The 15,481-nt window shown below is 44.3% G+C and overlaps 1 protein-coding gene across 2 annotated transcripts in view; it reads left to right on the forward strand.

The window, feature by feature from the left end:
• The window catches only part of LOC139055839 (pre-mRNA 3' end processing protein WDR33-like), a 219,083-nt gene that overhangs the window by 79,855 nt on the left and 123,747 nt on the right, over positions 1-15,481 (forward strand). For both annotated transcript variants that reach the window (XM_070533385.1, XM_070533386.1), the window contains one exon: positions 14,962-15,059. In XM_070533385.1, coding sequence (XP_070389486.1) covers positions 14,962-15,059 — 98 coding nt within the window. The remainder of the gene's footprint in view (positions 1-14,961; positions 15,060-15,481) is intronic.

Consider the following 15,481-nt stretch of genomic DNA (forward strand, 5'->3'; position numbering starts at 1 on the left):
ATTATGGCTCAATTCCTACTCGAAGTATAAAAAAAACGGCAATTTAGAAACGTCGGTGAGCCGAAATTGAACGCCAAGCGCGAAGATTTGCCTCATTTTCAAGCTGCCGTAGCTCCGCGCGACGCGAACCGATCGGCGCCATCTTGGTCTCGTTTGAAAGCTGGTTTCCCGCTCTCCATTCTGGCGCCCCTCGGCACGCTGTAGACCCTCGTGCAGCGGAGCGATCGGCACCCCAAGCACCCGTTCTCAAGAGCGAAATCGTCGCGAGACAGCCGCTGATTGGGTGAAGCGGGCGCCTCCCCGAGGCGCAGCCCTCTGATTGGCCGTGACGCATGCTTCGCCTGCCGCGGCCCCGCGGTCGCGTTGTTCGACTCCTTCGCGTCGTCTGCTTTCGCCGGCGCGCACGTCATTTTTCGCATTCCTCTTGTATTTTTCGTTCTGCCTTTTTCTTTATCGTTCTTGTAGATATTTTGGCTATTGAGTCGCCTCTTTTAACCACGAATTTCTTGCTTTTGCGTGCCTGGTGTCTTTGTTCCGCGTGTCACGATGGCGCGAGACGCGCGCTTGAAAGCAAGCACGCGAAAAGCAGTCAGCAAAAAGAGGCGCGCATGGAATAAGAGCGCTACATCGTCGAGAACTACAGCTTCGGTGATGCCGCAAGCTGCTGTGGCATAGAGATATGGCTGTGGCCTTGGTGGATGCGGCTGGAGTGAGCTCGCCAACAACAGCTTCGCCGGTGGACGCGGCCGGACAGTCCCGATCGGTGTCAACTTCGGTGTTACCGCAAGTCTCTGCAGTGCCGGTGGATGCGCCTGGACTAAGCCCGTCGAAAATGCTAACTTTTGAAACGCTGCAAGTCGCTTCGGATTCCGTGTCGTCGGAAGCGGCCGAGCCGGCTGACCTAAGCCTAACGTCGACTTCGGCGTTTCCGAACGCCGCTTCGGTGCCGACGGACGCGGCTGAACCGAGCTCGCGTGCTCAACGCTTCGACGCGGTGTTTTGCGCGGAGTGCGCGGGGCGTGAAAAGTACGCAGACAATAAAACTTCATTGGCGAAGAAGTCCGCGACTTCCCGCAAGTTCGAGCTAATGAACGTCGGCGCAGCAAGTAAAGACGACTTTCTGAGCTTTTTTTTTTTTTGCCAAGTACCAATGCAATACAGAGGTTTTCACAATCTTTACATGAACAGATTTCTTTGAGTTTGGTGTTATTGTGTTCAGTAATGACTGGGCTGCATGCTAAAGCATTAAATTTTTCCATGTGATAGGTAAACAAAAGTGGCAGAGTAAGCAAAACTTTGAATGCAATTTTCTCAGCTTTGCTTTTTCGATCAAATGCCTTTGCCTTACGGAACTTTTCATAATGTTTGCATCAACTGATTTTATTGAATTAGGTATCATTTTTTTCAGTAAAACCTCAACTACATCCTAAAGCTTTCCATTTTTCATTAAACCCATTAGACTAGCAATTAGGTCAGATGTAAGCTAATTACTCCCGCATTGTTTTTTTCTTCCTACTTTGTTATTCATTCATGACCTATATGATCACTTTTTAAAAATTTCTTTAGCTTTAGGATGTGCAATGGGCCCTTGGAAATGACAGCCATTCTTTGAAACTAGTTTTTTTAATTAAGAAATTATCATAATGGCCCGTAAGAAAAGACCTATGTGGGATGAATTATTTTGCAATATCTTCATTTATAGATGAGATATATAAAATCTGAATATATATTTGGGATCAGCATTCAAAGATATATCTGCATGCCAATTTTCAGGAAGATATGTTACGAAATAAAAAAAAAGTTTTCAAGACCCTCATCCCCCCTTAAGTGGCATCTGCCAAGGCCAACGTCATTGACATTGTCAAACTAGTCAAGTCACCGCGTGTTGATGCCGCTACATTCAACTGGCACCCTCGGCGCTATCGATGTGTGGAGCTGTAGTGAGCAGCAGTGGGGAACGCCCATCGCGCTGGTCTGAAAACGTTTTTTTTTTTTTTTTGCTTTGTTGATTTTGATGACACTTGCTGAGTTTATGTATTTCAATGTGCTAGTTTTAAATATACATCCAGTTTTCTTGCACTATCGGCGGTCGGATCTGCAACGAAGCACCAAATCTTTCGCTCCGTGGCCATCGTAGAGGCAATGTTGTCGAGCATAGCTTTCTCAAGGGCTCTTATTTATCCACTTCCTCTTCAGTTACGACAGCTATGTTCAATTCTTACGCTAGTGTAACCGGCATGTGAATATGCATGATCCAGCAAAGCAGTTGAGGAGTCGACGTTCGGCGGCGATACGGCTTCAGCGGCGAGCTGCCGGGTATCCTGTGCTAACTGCAACGACGGAATTGCTTACTGAAGCTTATTGCATCTCGTATGTTATCGCCCGTAATGAAACTTTATCGGACCTCCAGCATATCCAGCGCCGCAGTCGCGAGAAAGGCAAAATGGTGGCTGTTTTTGTCGTGTGAGTGCTCATGGTCCTTGGAGCCAATCATGGCTTGCTATCTTGGTCACATGCTCAAACTGGTCAATAATAGCCTGCGCCGCGAATTTCTCTTTCTGTTTTTTTTTTTATGACTGCAGCGCCGGCAATGTTGCCGACCGACGAATAAAGAAAGCCAAAAACGTGAGCTTTCGTATTATACCAAAATGGCGCTGGCAGAACGCGTAGTTATCAAGTTATGAGCGACAAAAATCGGGTGCGATTTGTTCCCAATTTAAAGGGCAATGCTTGCGGATTCGCATCTTTAGATCACGACAACGGAAGAACTATGTAGTATTTTCTAAATAAATTTCGGAGATAGGCGCAGGAATGTGTCGGAAACACGGAAAATAAAAATTGAAAATTAGAATTTGGACCGATTTTCAGTTCCAAGGACCCGGGTCCCCCCTTAAACAGAACAAGAGACCAAGGAAATTGGTTCCATTCATCAGGAGTTCCATTCACTGAGAGACTATTGCAAAGAGCATTGCATGAATACAAAGCCAACCAACTGTGAGGGTGGTGTTCTTAAGCGGTTTCCATTTATCGAGATTCTGCTGTAATTCGGTTGGCTAGATTGGTGTATAAAAGGTGCAGTAAATGACCTTGTGATTGTCTGCACTACTGTCCGTTGTCCCACAAGCATGTTGAGATTAGAAGACTTGTGAATTTCTGTGGCACCTTATGTTTTTGGCTAAAATTTGTAAGCATTACATTTTGTGAAAATTTAAGGCGAAAGCCTTAAAGGAGTACTGGCACAAAATTTCATAGTTGAGTTCACATGTGAGATCGATTTATACGGGCACACACATATCGTCTGCAAAATATGAACGGCAAATATAGCTCAGAACATATTTAAAATCAATCTTCAAGTACATGCACTCAGCCAACTGCAAAACGCAGCACCTCGCCACATCGACTTCAAGAAAGAGATGTAAACAACTGAGAAAAGGCTACGTCACGAGTTTGCACGGCCGTCGGGGCAGGCCCCGTGAGCAAGTTTCTCGCTGCTCCGATCGTGCCGGTGTCTTTCTTTTTTTCTCCCTGGTCTCATGCACAAGAACTGTCTAAAATTTATTTCTGACACGAAATAACTTGTAGGGTGACCTCGAAAGTGTGCATGTTATAAAACGTTGCGTGATATAGCAAATCGTAGGCCTGATTTCGACTAGCAAGCGGTCAGCGCAGCCGCCGCTGCAATAGTCTCTGTGAAGCAGCTCACCTGGTTAACGTGTTTTCTCATCACTAACAACGGCAACGGGAAAGCTATTTGTATTGTCGCTTATGAGCGACCTAATTGTGCAGATGTTGATTGTGTTGACGAATATAGATTCTTTATTACCAGCTGTGGACGGGTCGCAAGGGCGATCAGCCTCACATCCGATGATCAGCGAGCTAGGCCTATACACCCTTTCCCAGTTGTGTGTCAGTCAGCATGTCAATGGAGTGTACAGCACACCTCTAATACCTGTTGGCTAATGGTCCTAGGCTATCCTCTCTCAGAAAAAGATGGCGGTCATGGGCTGTGATCACCAACAAAGCAGGTAATAGAGGGTTGCTGTGCACCGAATTGTTTCACGTTAACATGCCAACACACGGCCGTTGACATGTGACTGACAAACAGCCGCGTCACCGGCCTTGTGCGCAGCACTCCTTTATTCTCAATTCCACATGCTCGCCGTTAACACACCTGCGCGCGTTGCCGCACCCGCCTAGCTTATACCCCCTCTAGAAGAACCCTACCTATATATACTGTGTTGAGGAAAGCACATGTCACCTTGAAAAAGACAAGTCCACTTGTCAAAACATTGGCTCCCGCTTTCACCTCATAAAAGGCAGGGGCGTCGCAACATTCCATATGGAATTTCTCTAGACGCGTTCATCACTGTGGTAGAATTTTTTATCTAAATTGTGCCTTTGCCACTTGTGTGGCTTTTTGAAATCAACTTCTTTATTTCTTCATGGATTTTGATGAAAAGTGGCAGAGGTAGTGGTAATTTTTCTGGAATGTTATCACAGAAATTTCAAAGTTATATCTCAACAACTTCTTTATTTACAAATATTTTATTTTACTTTACAACATACTTTATTTACAAATACGACTGCAGACAGGGCCCGATGTAGAAGAAATAAACTGAAGAAGGGTTTCTTGCGGGGCTTGTTGGTGCATATAAACTTGTGGGTGAACTGCACGAGGATGGGACAAAAAAGGGCATCGGGCCCTTTTTGTGCTCGTGTTTGTTTCCTTTCTTGTTCAGTCCTCATGCAGTTTACCTGCAAGTTAATATGCATCAACAAGCCCCGCAAAAATATGCTTCTTCAGTGCAATAGAAGACTCTTTCAAAGCACTGTGCATACCAAAATGAATGATTGATGGCATGACATTCTTAGATTAGTTTTATTTACGTGATCTTTTTTTAGTTCTAATTTTTTGTGAGGTGACTGTACAACAGGCATCTAGACTAAACAACTACTTGAATCATTAATTCAGAAAAGGTCGCATTGGAAAAGCAAGAATGTCGCGCCCTAAAATGGCATTTCAAAGACCATAGTAAAAGATAAGGAATTGAAATAGACCTAGCAGCCGCGGAGAAGTAATTGGGACAAGCTGAGCACGAGGCAGGAAAAGCAGTCTTGAGAAAACGGCTTTCAAAGTTTTACCTTAGATTTTAAGTTATCAAAAGGCGCCAGGGATGTAGTCATTTTTATGTCCTATCAAATGCAGGGCTTTTGGGGTGTTTTGCCTTTAGTCTGAAGGGCTTTGCTTGCCTTCTTTTCCCCAAGACATCCTTCTCCGCTGCTCTCTGAAGAGCATGTTGGCTAGGTAGCAGACCAAATGTTGCACAATATCCCACGAAAGCACAGTGGGTCCCAGAATTGGATCTGCGTACTGCCTTGTTGATAGCTGTCTCTAGTGAAGCAGAGAGGCTTACTCCTTAGCATCGCTCACATAATGTTCCTGTCACATTCAGTGGTGCATATGTCTTTTTGTAGCACTGACCAGGTGGCTAAACAAAGGGTTTCAGTAGCATTGTGAATTTGGTTCCTAAACAGAGGATGAGGAGTTAGTTGCACATTAGAAAGGCACTGATACATGGGCAGCAACGCAGCTGAAACATATATGCCCTGTAAGCCAATACTTTTGTGGAGGTTTAAACAGTGTTCTTTGCAGCCGAATGTTTGCACCAGCTGCCATATTTTGAGAACATTGTATTGCACAATCTTTTTCTCCTTTTAATCTTGTAAGTGTCTGGAGAGCTTACTGAATGCAGTGGCAGCCTTGTTGAATATTGTGAGCACAGCTAGATGTAAAATTCTTGGTCCCTACCATAATTTGCACTTTTCATTTTTCTTGGCACTTTCACGTGATACACACACTTTAGGTGTGAGCGAATTGAAATAATCAAGCCAAAGAAAGCGAGAAAGTTCGGACCTGCACTGTAGCTCAAGAAACCGTGACCAATAAAAACAAACAAACAAATAAATAATATAAAAGCCTGACTGGTGAGTGATGTGCTTGTTCGCGGAGCCTTAGGTGCCGATGTGCAAAATGCTTATGCGTGGGTTTGAGGATTTCATGTGCGATCTGCTCGGTCGCCGAATTCGGTGAGCCAATGTGTGAAGTGCTTAACTGTGGGTTCAAAGAGCATGCACGCGATGTACGTCCTCGCGTGTTCGAAGGATTGCATGCACAATGTGCTTGGTCGCAGCACCGTTGTTTGAAAGGCTTAGCCACATGGCGGAGGATTACTTGCGCGACGTGCTTGAGAGTAAACTTGGAAGCCAAGCTCGTAGCACCAATGCTCGGAAGGCTTAGCTGCAGGTCCAAGGATTCCACATGCAAAGTGCTTGGTAGCGAAGTCCGCGTCGCCAATGCTTGCAAAGCTTAGCCTTGAGTATGAGACGTCCAGTTATCGGCCGTGCTTCTGCGATGTCCGTGTCGCACCTGTTTCGAGCGATCACGGTGGCTGGGTCATCGATGCCCCTACGGCACGAGCACTGTAACAATGGCAAACCATACTGGAGTCGCGAGGCGGGCGCAGCCATTTGAAATGCACTTAACGATGAGACCAAGATGGTGTGGCGCGGTTGTGCTATTCCAGAGATATTGTGGCTTGAAAAGCAGTGTTTTTTTTTGTGTGTGTTTTTTTTATGATTTCCACAAAATTTTTGGGCACCTTGGCTGATCCAGCAAATATTTTAGAACACTTCTATGTGGCTTTCAGTGATGATATTTCGAAATCGGGTAGGAAAGGGGTTATAAATACTGCAAATGTGATCTCCAAGAAATCAGCTGTTTGGCAATTTTTCACGATGCCAGGAGTGCGCTGAATTGGGTTGGTTGGTTGTGACGAAGGGGGTAAAAACAGTGAGAAGGAGAGCATGAAAGCAGAGATTACGTACATGGTGCTGTATACATCGTCCCTGCTTTCATGCTGTCCTGCATGCTGTGTTTTACCTCCTCCATTGATGCGAAAGCTGCATACCCCCTTAAGGTACGACACTTGGAAGACAAAAATTTTTATTTTAGAGAATAAAATTATGGTACTGCTGTCCCATGTAAAGAAGTCTGCTTTAATTCTGTTAATTTATTTAAAGTGGTTAAAGATATTTGGTGATTTTTTATTCAATGTTTTTCTATAAAATGTTGGTGATCTCACGAGAGATCGAACATGCGTGTCCGCTTGATATTTTTATTTTGTCTGGCATTTTTATATGTTAAGTAGGAATGTTCAAACTGCACGTAATTTAAAATTTTATTCCCAGAAAGCGTTCCCAGCAAGCCAAAAAAATATTTGAAGGCGGCAGTGCGAGCGTCCTTTTATTACTTACCACAATGTTTTCCAATTTCACAGCCGAATTAAATGCAAACTAAAAACGTTGTGGTGAAAAACTTTTCTGCTCATTTTAATACGCTTTATATGCTGTCCAAAAACAAAAAAATTTTTTTAAATGCTCACATGGCCCAAATCAGAAAAATTTTGTAAAGATGTGTCTTGGCAAGCTTTCTGTTTTACACAGAAACTTGAAAAAAGTGCCAAGTATAGAACATTCCCATTAAAACACTTCTGCAAAGTATTATCTTCCTACATGCAACCGCAAGAAAAAAATTGTTGACACGCAAGCTTTTTCCAAGAAAACTCATTTTCAAAAAAATAAAATAAAATAGCTGTTTCCAGTTTTCTAAAAAATTTGGATGGAAGTCCGCTTACGTCGTGCAAAATGTAGGGGCGATAATATTTCCGCATTTGATTATTCACAAAATATAACGGGCCAAAGTGGGCCATGTGCTGGCTTCAGTACCTTTGCCGGTTGTCTACCAGTTGCATTCTCGCATGTATAGTTCTAATTTATTTGCTGCTTCAGAACTTCACTCTGGCAGCTTGTTCATTTGTGTCCAGTGTGTGCAGATATGGGGGACGTCTGGCGCCCCCTAAAGTGCTAATGCGTACTGAGTTTGCAGCCTAGAACCTTCGCACTTACGCCTCCATTATTCGCTTGTTAACAGCATGCGAGACACCATGATTGCATGTTGTGGCTGACCTTGCCAAAATCCGCCTGGTGCACACAGTAGATTACCCGTATGCATTGCCAAGGCAGGCTAATCCATAAGCGAGGGAACGAAGCAGGTATGCCATTGTAGAAGTGCTACTTCACCGCCTGCTCCTCCTTTTCAACGTGCAATGGCTACTGGAGCCTTTTTCGGCACCACTGTGTGCGACTCACGCTGTGCCTTTCTAAAAACTTAAGAGTCATTTCCCAAGCTGTTTATTTCACTTCCCGTTATCGCATGTTTTCCGCGATGCTCACAGATAACGTAGTCCTGTCTTACTTCAACCGTCACCTCTGCGTTTCGACAGTCCGAAAAAGTGTAGTGCGGCATAACTGAGCCAAAGGCTGCCAAAGTTGCCCAATAGACTGTGTTGTCAGTACCTTGCTGACGCACTTTCCTATGCCGAGAAAAGCAGAGGTCACTGCTGGCGCCAGACGGACATTGTCCTTCGATAATGAGCACAGTCCACATGTTTTCACAGTGAAAAGCTTCAGGCGGCCTTGTTCATGAAACCGTAAGACATTCTTGAGGCTCAGTCACGGCAGCGCTGCAGAAAGAGCGCAGTGCTGTTCAGTACAAACGTTTCAACTTGGTCTAACTATACACGCGATGCATGCGACTCGTAGCTCGGTCCAAGTATTCTGTGCCAGTTATTTACGCATTCACAAGAAGAAGATTGCTTAGAAAAAAAATTTTGTTGCGTAAATGTTTTGGATGTTTCCTCCCTGCGGAAGCTACTGCCAGAGGCTGAGGATATTCGCTACACCGGCAAGGTCTGCCAGCACTGCTTTACGGGCCTCGAGGAAATCCTCTCTTCATCCAGTGACAACCGGGATAAGGTAGATGAGGCATTCCTTTAGAAAGAAAAAGCTATTGGCGACTTGAGGTACGTCTGATGTTTCACCATTGAAACCACCATCTTCCTTTCACGAACACAGCAGACGATCTTACAGAAAGAGAAAATGGGCCAAGATTGAAAGCATAGTAGTGACGAAGATACGCTCAACTTTAAGCGCTGCATACGGAAGCATCAGTATGCCTGAACCCTCTATGGCAGAATGTTGTGCACATGCTGGCTGGTCAAATAGCTTGAAGCAAGCGTACGAGGCTTCAGTGTCATATCGAGAGTGTCTCGGTCTCTTAACCATCGTGCCACCACAAGTCGAAAACAAACACGTTCAAGAGGCAATCCCAACTGTCACAACGTATATGCTCAGAAATGCCTGAAATTGGCGCGAGAAGCATAAAATGTGGTCAGATTTCGATCCATACACGAGGTCAAGGTTAAGCCCATCAGATGTACAAGCTGCACTCGGCTAGTTCACCAAGGACGAACTTGGGTGCTCTTGGCAGAGCCCGAACAAGAAGGATGTTGTGTCAGTCACTACGAACGGCTAGAGAGGGTACGTCTCAAAGTGGTTTATCACATGCTCTATCCGCGAGATGTTCCAGATGTTCGAAACAGCTCACCTCGAAAGTGCCATGGCCCTGTCAAAATTTTACAGCATGCATCAAAAATGGGTGCTGCTCGCACCTCAGCAAGAGGTTTGCATTTGCGTTTATTGTGCTAATGCCAGCCTTTGTGTCTCCACGCTTGAGAACGTAACCAGCTTGAAAGCATTGTCTTTGCGGCTCCCCAACCACAGATTGTATGTTAGGCGAATGCGAGCACTGCCCGTGGAGTGAAAGCCTCACTTTGGCCAGTCTGGGAATGGTCGACGAGGACGAGGTCACATTTGCTGTTTGGTGGGAAAACGGTGACTTGATCAAGAAGTCGTTGTCCCCAACCCTTTTTGTGAAAGAGCTGGGCATATGGGTGACCAAGGGGATTCCTCAAGAGTACATACGCCATGTTCAAGCTGTTCATGAGGCAAAGAAGTGCGAGCAGTGCGGAAGCATTGTTCTGCATTTTGATTTTGCTGCTCTCAAATGAAGCACAATTGTACCATTGGCACTCTGTTGCCACAACAAGAAAAGCAACACACAGCTTTGCTGTAATAAGCGATGGGACGCATCACGATGCAGCGCACACCTGCTACGCCCTAGGCAGAGTGCACGAAGCGTTAGATGAAAAAGCACCCGTCTACTGTCGTGTAACGTGTCAACGATGGTACAGCGAGCCATCTGAAAAATAGGTGCCAGCTGTATGAACTGTGCCATTCCAAGTAGTATACGTCTGCGAGGCGTGGGTGGACTCCTTGTAACACCGAGCTTCCCTGCACAACCAGAGGTCTGGAAGCATCGCCTCCATTCAGTCGGCACATGAGATGGTCTCCCAACTTAGCGGCAAGATCAAGAGTGCGGCCCTGCGCCTGCTGCAGCCATTGAGGAGCATCATCAGCAAAAGTCAGTGCCGCGTGTGCTGGGAATTCAGTCATCGCATGAGTGTGCGCCTGCGATCAGTCAAGCGGACATGCGCTGTCCGTCGCTAGCCAGGTGACGGTCGTTAAACCCTTTTAAATACTAACTGCAAAGGACACGCAATAAATATATTCGAGCATTACAAGTAGTGCAGAGTTTGTTCCCTCTTGCATCGCAGAAAACAAAGCAAAAAACATGTTCTCTGTTCTTGCCATAGTAAAGAAGCCATGTAAACCTTCCTTTATTTGTGACAACCATTGTCTTTTCTTTCTTTAATAGAGAATAAACATCAACAAACCAGAATGAGTCATCACGGCACTAAAGCGGGACGCTCAACATGGGCCACTTTGGCCCGTTATATTGTCACGTGGTAGTGACGTCAAAGAACACAGTAGCAGTACTGTGAAAGACAAAACTAGCTTTTATTGGGCGAACCTGTGCCCACAAAGACAGGCTACACTTAAAGCACAACGATAGCAACGAACAAGGTCGGCGAACGGCGAAAATCTGATCAGCGGGTCAAGCGCGTCGGCTTTTATAGATCAGTCGGCGAATGTTCCAGAGTAACCACTGGGACCCGCATGTCTTCCACAAAGTTCTACACTGTTTGCATCCCATACGTACATGCAATCAGATTACACAAGTTGTAGTGAAAGACAGCAGATTGAACCATCGATAACATTCCAGAAACTTCTTTTACATGCAGGTGCGTCCTGCGCTGTGCAATAACATTTGTTAGGTGGTGAGAAGTGGTCGCCCGATAAAGGTAAAGAAGTACACGCGTCAATATTTTCTGAATAAAGCAAAGGAGGAAACATATTGTCGCACCCAGGTTTTACCCAACATAAGTGGACTTCCATCCAAAATATTTCGAAACTTAGAAGCAGTCTTCTTATTTTATTTTTGGAAAATTCGTTTTTTTTTTTCAGACATATATATTCAACTATATTTTTCTTCTCCTGTATGTCATGTAGGAAAGTAATATTTTGCGTAAATGTTGCAAAAAGAATGTTCTATGTTTGACACTTTTTTCAAGTTTGTGTGTAAAATAGAAAATGCGCCAAACGCATTAAAGCTTCAAAATTTTTCTGATCTTGGTCATGTTTGCAGTGTTTTTACATTTTCTTTGTTTGTGGACAGCATAAAAAATGCGTGGGACTAATTTACTGTAAAGCATATTAAAATGGGCAGAAAGGTTTTTCTACACGTTTTTAGTTCGCGTTTAATTCGGCCATAGAATCGGAAAATATTGTGTTAAGTAATAAAAGGATGCTCGCGCCACCACCTTCAAATATTTTTTTGGCTTGCTGGGAATGCTTTCTGGGAATAAAATTTTCGGTTACGTGCAGTTTGAACATTCCTACTGGACATATAAGAAAACCAGACAAAAAAAATATCAAGTGGACATGCATGTTCGATCTCGTGGAATCACCCAAGTGTGAAAATGTCCACTCATGCGAGCATTTTTACCTTTTAAACAATTGCTCTATCTGTCCTATAATGTTCTGGCATTTATGTAGGATTACCTATGAACTGTGCTATGGACTAGAATAAAAAGTATGTGTTGCGTGTTTGGAGAAATATCCATCAAAAACAGGAAAACTGAATTTTGAAAGCTTATTTCAGAGAAAATCGGCAATATTATAAAATATTATGACTGGAATTGACTGGAATATATGAAATATGAAATATATGAATATATGCAATAGATGACTGGAATAAATGTATGACTTTGGTATGTGATAAAACACTGTTTCAAGAGAAAATCTTCATGTAAAAACTCATTAATGATGGCGCAGCACAAAAATGAAGAAATTTGCATTTCAAGAAACAAAAGAATAAAGATTTTGTGTTGCAATACACACACACGAGAGCAAAGTGCCAGAGGACTAGTATGCTTCACACTTGTAGCCAGGCTGTCTTCAAGTGTCATCCTGGTCATGTTTCGGCCGTTGATCAGCCAATGACGATGATTATTATTTTGACTGGCATTACATCGAAACAGAGTGACGACAAATAGTGACCTAGCCTGCTTGAACTAATCTGATTTTACTACATCTATTGTAGGCTAGCATTTTGCCTGTCTTCAACTTTTCTTTCTCCATTGCCTACCTGTATACTGTACAGTTAGTTATCTGTGTAATGACTCCGGTTCTATCAATCTCTTTGCTTATATTTTTGCCCACCTATACTCTAACCATCTCTTGGTTATCTAAACTGCTGACCAGTAAATGATTCTATCTTCTGTGAATTCCAGTGCTTCTGAAACACAGACAGATTTTACAAGTATTACAACATCAGGCTTCCTTATGTGAGCTTTGAGCAAAATATTAGCAAAGTATTCTAATGTATTAGGTTTTTACCAACATATAATTAATCTTATCGACAAATACTCCCATATAAACGAGAAGGAAGGGAGTCAACTGAGGGGCCTAGTTTTTGATAATCGTAAGAATCCAACAAGCAGTGACACCAAGGACAACATAGGGGAAATTACTTGTTTTTACTCATTGAATTAAAGAAAGGATAAATTAATAGAAATGAAAGTGGATGAAAAAACAACTGGCCACAGGTGGGATACAAACCCACGTCTTTTCATTATGCGTGCGATGCTCTACCAATTAAATCCTCAAATGCAGCAACATTGATGCCTTCAGGTAGCATGTGTGGGTTTATTGACCAGTTGCCTTCACCAAAAGAGATCACGTAATCGGGACGCCTGCAGCAGAAAGGATGTTCCACATCCGCCACCAGGGTTTGTGAGTGGTGGTGCTGGCTAGCATTCTCAGGGTTAGTTCTTGTAGTAAAACATAAATACCCAAGAAAATGGATGGGAAAATGGCACCACGGTAGCTCAATTGATAGGGCCCTATGGTAGTGCTGTGAAGCTGCCTAAATTACATTGTTTGGCAACTTAGTGTAGGCAGACAGAACACCACTGGAATGCCTGTGCACTGGGCTTTCAATGCAAGGCAGTCAAAAATTTTCTGCGCGCGGCTCTTGTGGAGCCTGATGGGGTTTTATATGTAGTTCTTGAACTGAAAATCAGTCGTATCTGAGCAGATTGGCAACAGTTGTTTCCTGTGTAAGCCAGTGCCTTTAAATGTGACCATCGTGATTGCTGATCTGCCCAATGCCTTGCAGTAGTTTGTGTCGGTATCTGCTTTTTTTTGTGTGTGTTTTTTTTCTTCAGTGAATAAAGTTCCTTCAAATAAAAAAAACACGATCAGCGCATCGACATACAGCACACCGGCTCTTATGTACACGAGCTTTTCAATAAAATTCACGCTTGCGCTTCTTCGGTATCTCAATAAAGGCTTATAACTAGTCTCACTCTTGCAAAAAATAAAGGCAAAAAGCCACGCATCATTTGCAAGTGCGCATTGATGAAGTGCAATAAAGTTACCTCTGCCACAGTTTGCAAATAAAGTGAATAAAGATCCAAAAAGGATGGCAAATAAAAGTGGTTAAAACACTTGCAAACGATCGTGCCATGTCTTAATGCAACTTCACACTGAACGCAAGCACACTATTGTTTGGATGTGTTGTTGATGCCAGGCTGTGGTTGCCCCACCTGGGAAGGACTGGCTTGAGACATTCGCGCCATGGCTCTGGGTAGTGGAGATGCTCCACAATTGGCGCAGCAGAGTTTAATTACTTATTTTCTTTATCTTAAGGGGCTTACCGGTGCATTGGTAGCACCTTTTACAGACAAATGCTCCATTGCTCTTGCATGTTCCGCGAGGAGGGATTTACTCATTAATCTATATACCGTGGTTCTCTAGAAATGTTTCGCATGCAACTGCACTGTGCAAATGGGATGCAAGAGTGGTCATCTTCAGCAATGAAATTTTTCATTTATTTTGTCTTAGCCCTTGAAGCTCTTCTGCTTTCATCATCATCTGGCCTCGGCTTGTATGCCTTCGGCCTGTTAGAGAGGCACAAGCAGTTTCTCAGATTAAAGCAAGGTCGTGACACGTTGCTTGAAATACTCATTGTTGGAAAAGAATTTTGAGGAATTAGTTCAGCGCCTTGTTCTTCAGCGCAGCTCACTTATGTTCTTCAAGTGTTATTTTTTTGCAGTTTGCCCATTCAGGCCTACGCTTGCGATACTGCCCTAAGTATTTCTTCAGAATGTCGCCAGGGCCTCCACCTTCCGGTGCTATGGCTGTCGGCTTTAACACCAAGCTTCGCAGTGGTGGTTTCAGAAGCTGCAGAACTGGTCTCCGAGAAATATCGGCTCATTTCCGGCCTCACTTTCGTTCAATGGGCTCTGCATGGTCTTTAGAGTAGTTGCGACATTGCAGTTGCCATGCAGCTGCGCCCAGGTCCATTGTGCACGCCCACTGCCGTGTGTGGTTTGGCAGATGGTGTCGCCCTGTGCCCAACAGTTGGCAAAGCCTGTCATTGCCTTTTGCTTTCTGAACCACATTAGTGGGCTGTCGCCACTCTTCTCCCTGTGGGGGTGCATGTTTATTGCAAGGTGGTGGGTGACAAGTGCAGGGGGTGCAGGTAGAAGAGAAAGTCGAACAAGATGTTGTTTCCCCTCTCCCCCGCGCCTGCAGCTTCTGCCCGACGGACACAAAATTCACCACTTGTTCCGATGACGGAACGGTGCGCGTCTGGGACTTCCTGCGCTGCTTTGAGGAGAAGATCCTCCGAGGTGAGCCGAGGCCTTTCCTCCTCTAATTCCCCTGGTACAACGGTGTAAACCATTTTCCATTGGCACTGCCTAAACAAAATGTTTGCCTGTTGTGGCTTCGTCCAGTTGTGTAATTTCATGCTTTGGGGCAGTTGGCCATGTGCAAAAGGTAAATGGCAAAACTTGGCGATTGGTCCGAAGGTGGCCAGTGCCAGCACGTCAAGTTTGCTAAGGTTTCATTCACTGTGCCAGTTGCTGCCAGCAGATTGTTCGGGATTGTGAAATGTGAATTCAGTAAGGTGATCCTTGAAGGGGCTACCTGTACAGCGCATTGGTAGAAGTAGCTGCTTTGTTTACTGCGGTATGTTGGATTACCTACAAGCAAGCTTCCTGCAGTAAGGACCAGCTCTGTTATGTGCAAGTTCATAACGTCTAGTTGTATT

The sequence above is a fragment of the Dermacentor albipictus genome, chromosome 2 (genome assembly GCF_038994185.2).
Source record: "Dermacentor albipictus isolate Rhodes 1998 colony chromosome 2, USDA_Dalb.pri_finalv2, whole genome shotgun sequence".
NCBI classification, from domain to species: Eukaryota; Metazoa; Arthropoda; class Arachnida; order Ixodida; family Ixodidae; genus Dermacentor; species Dermacentor albipictus.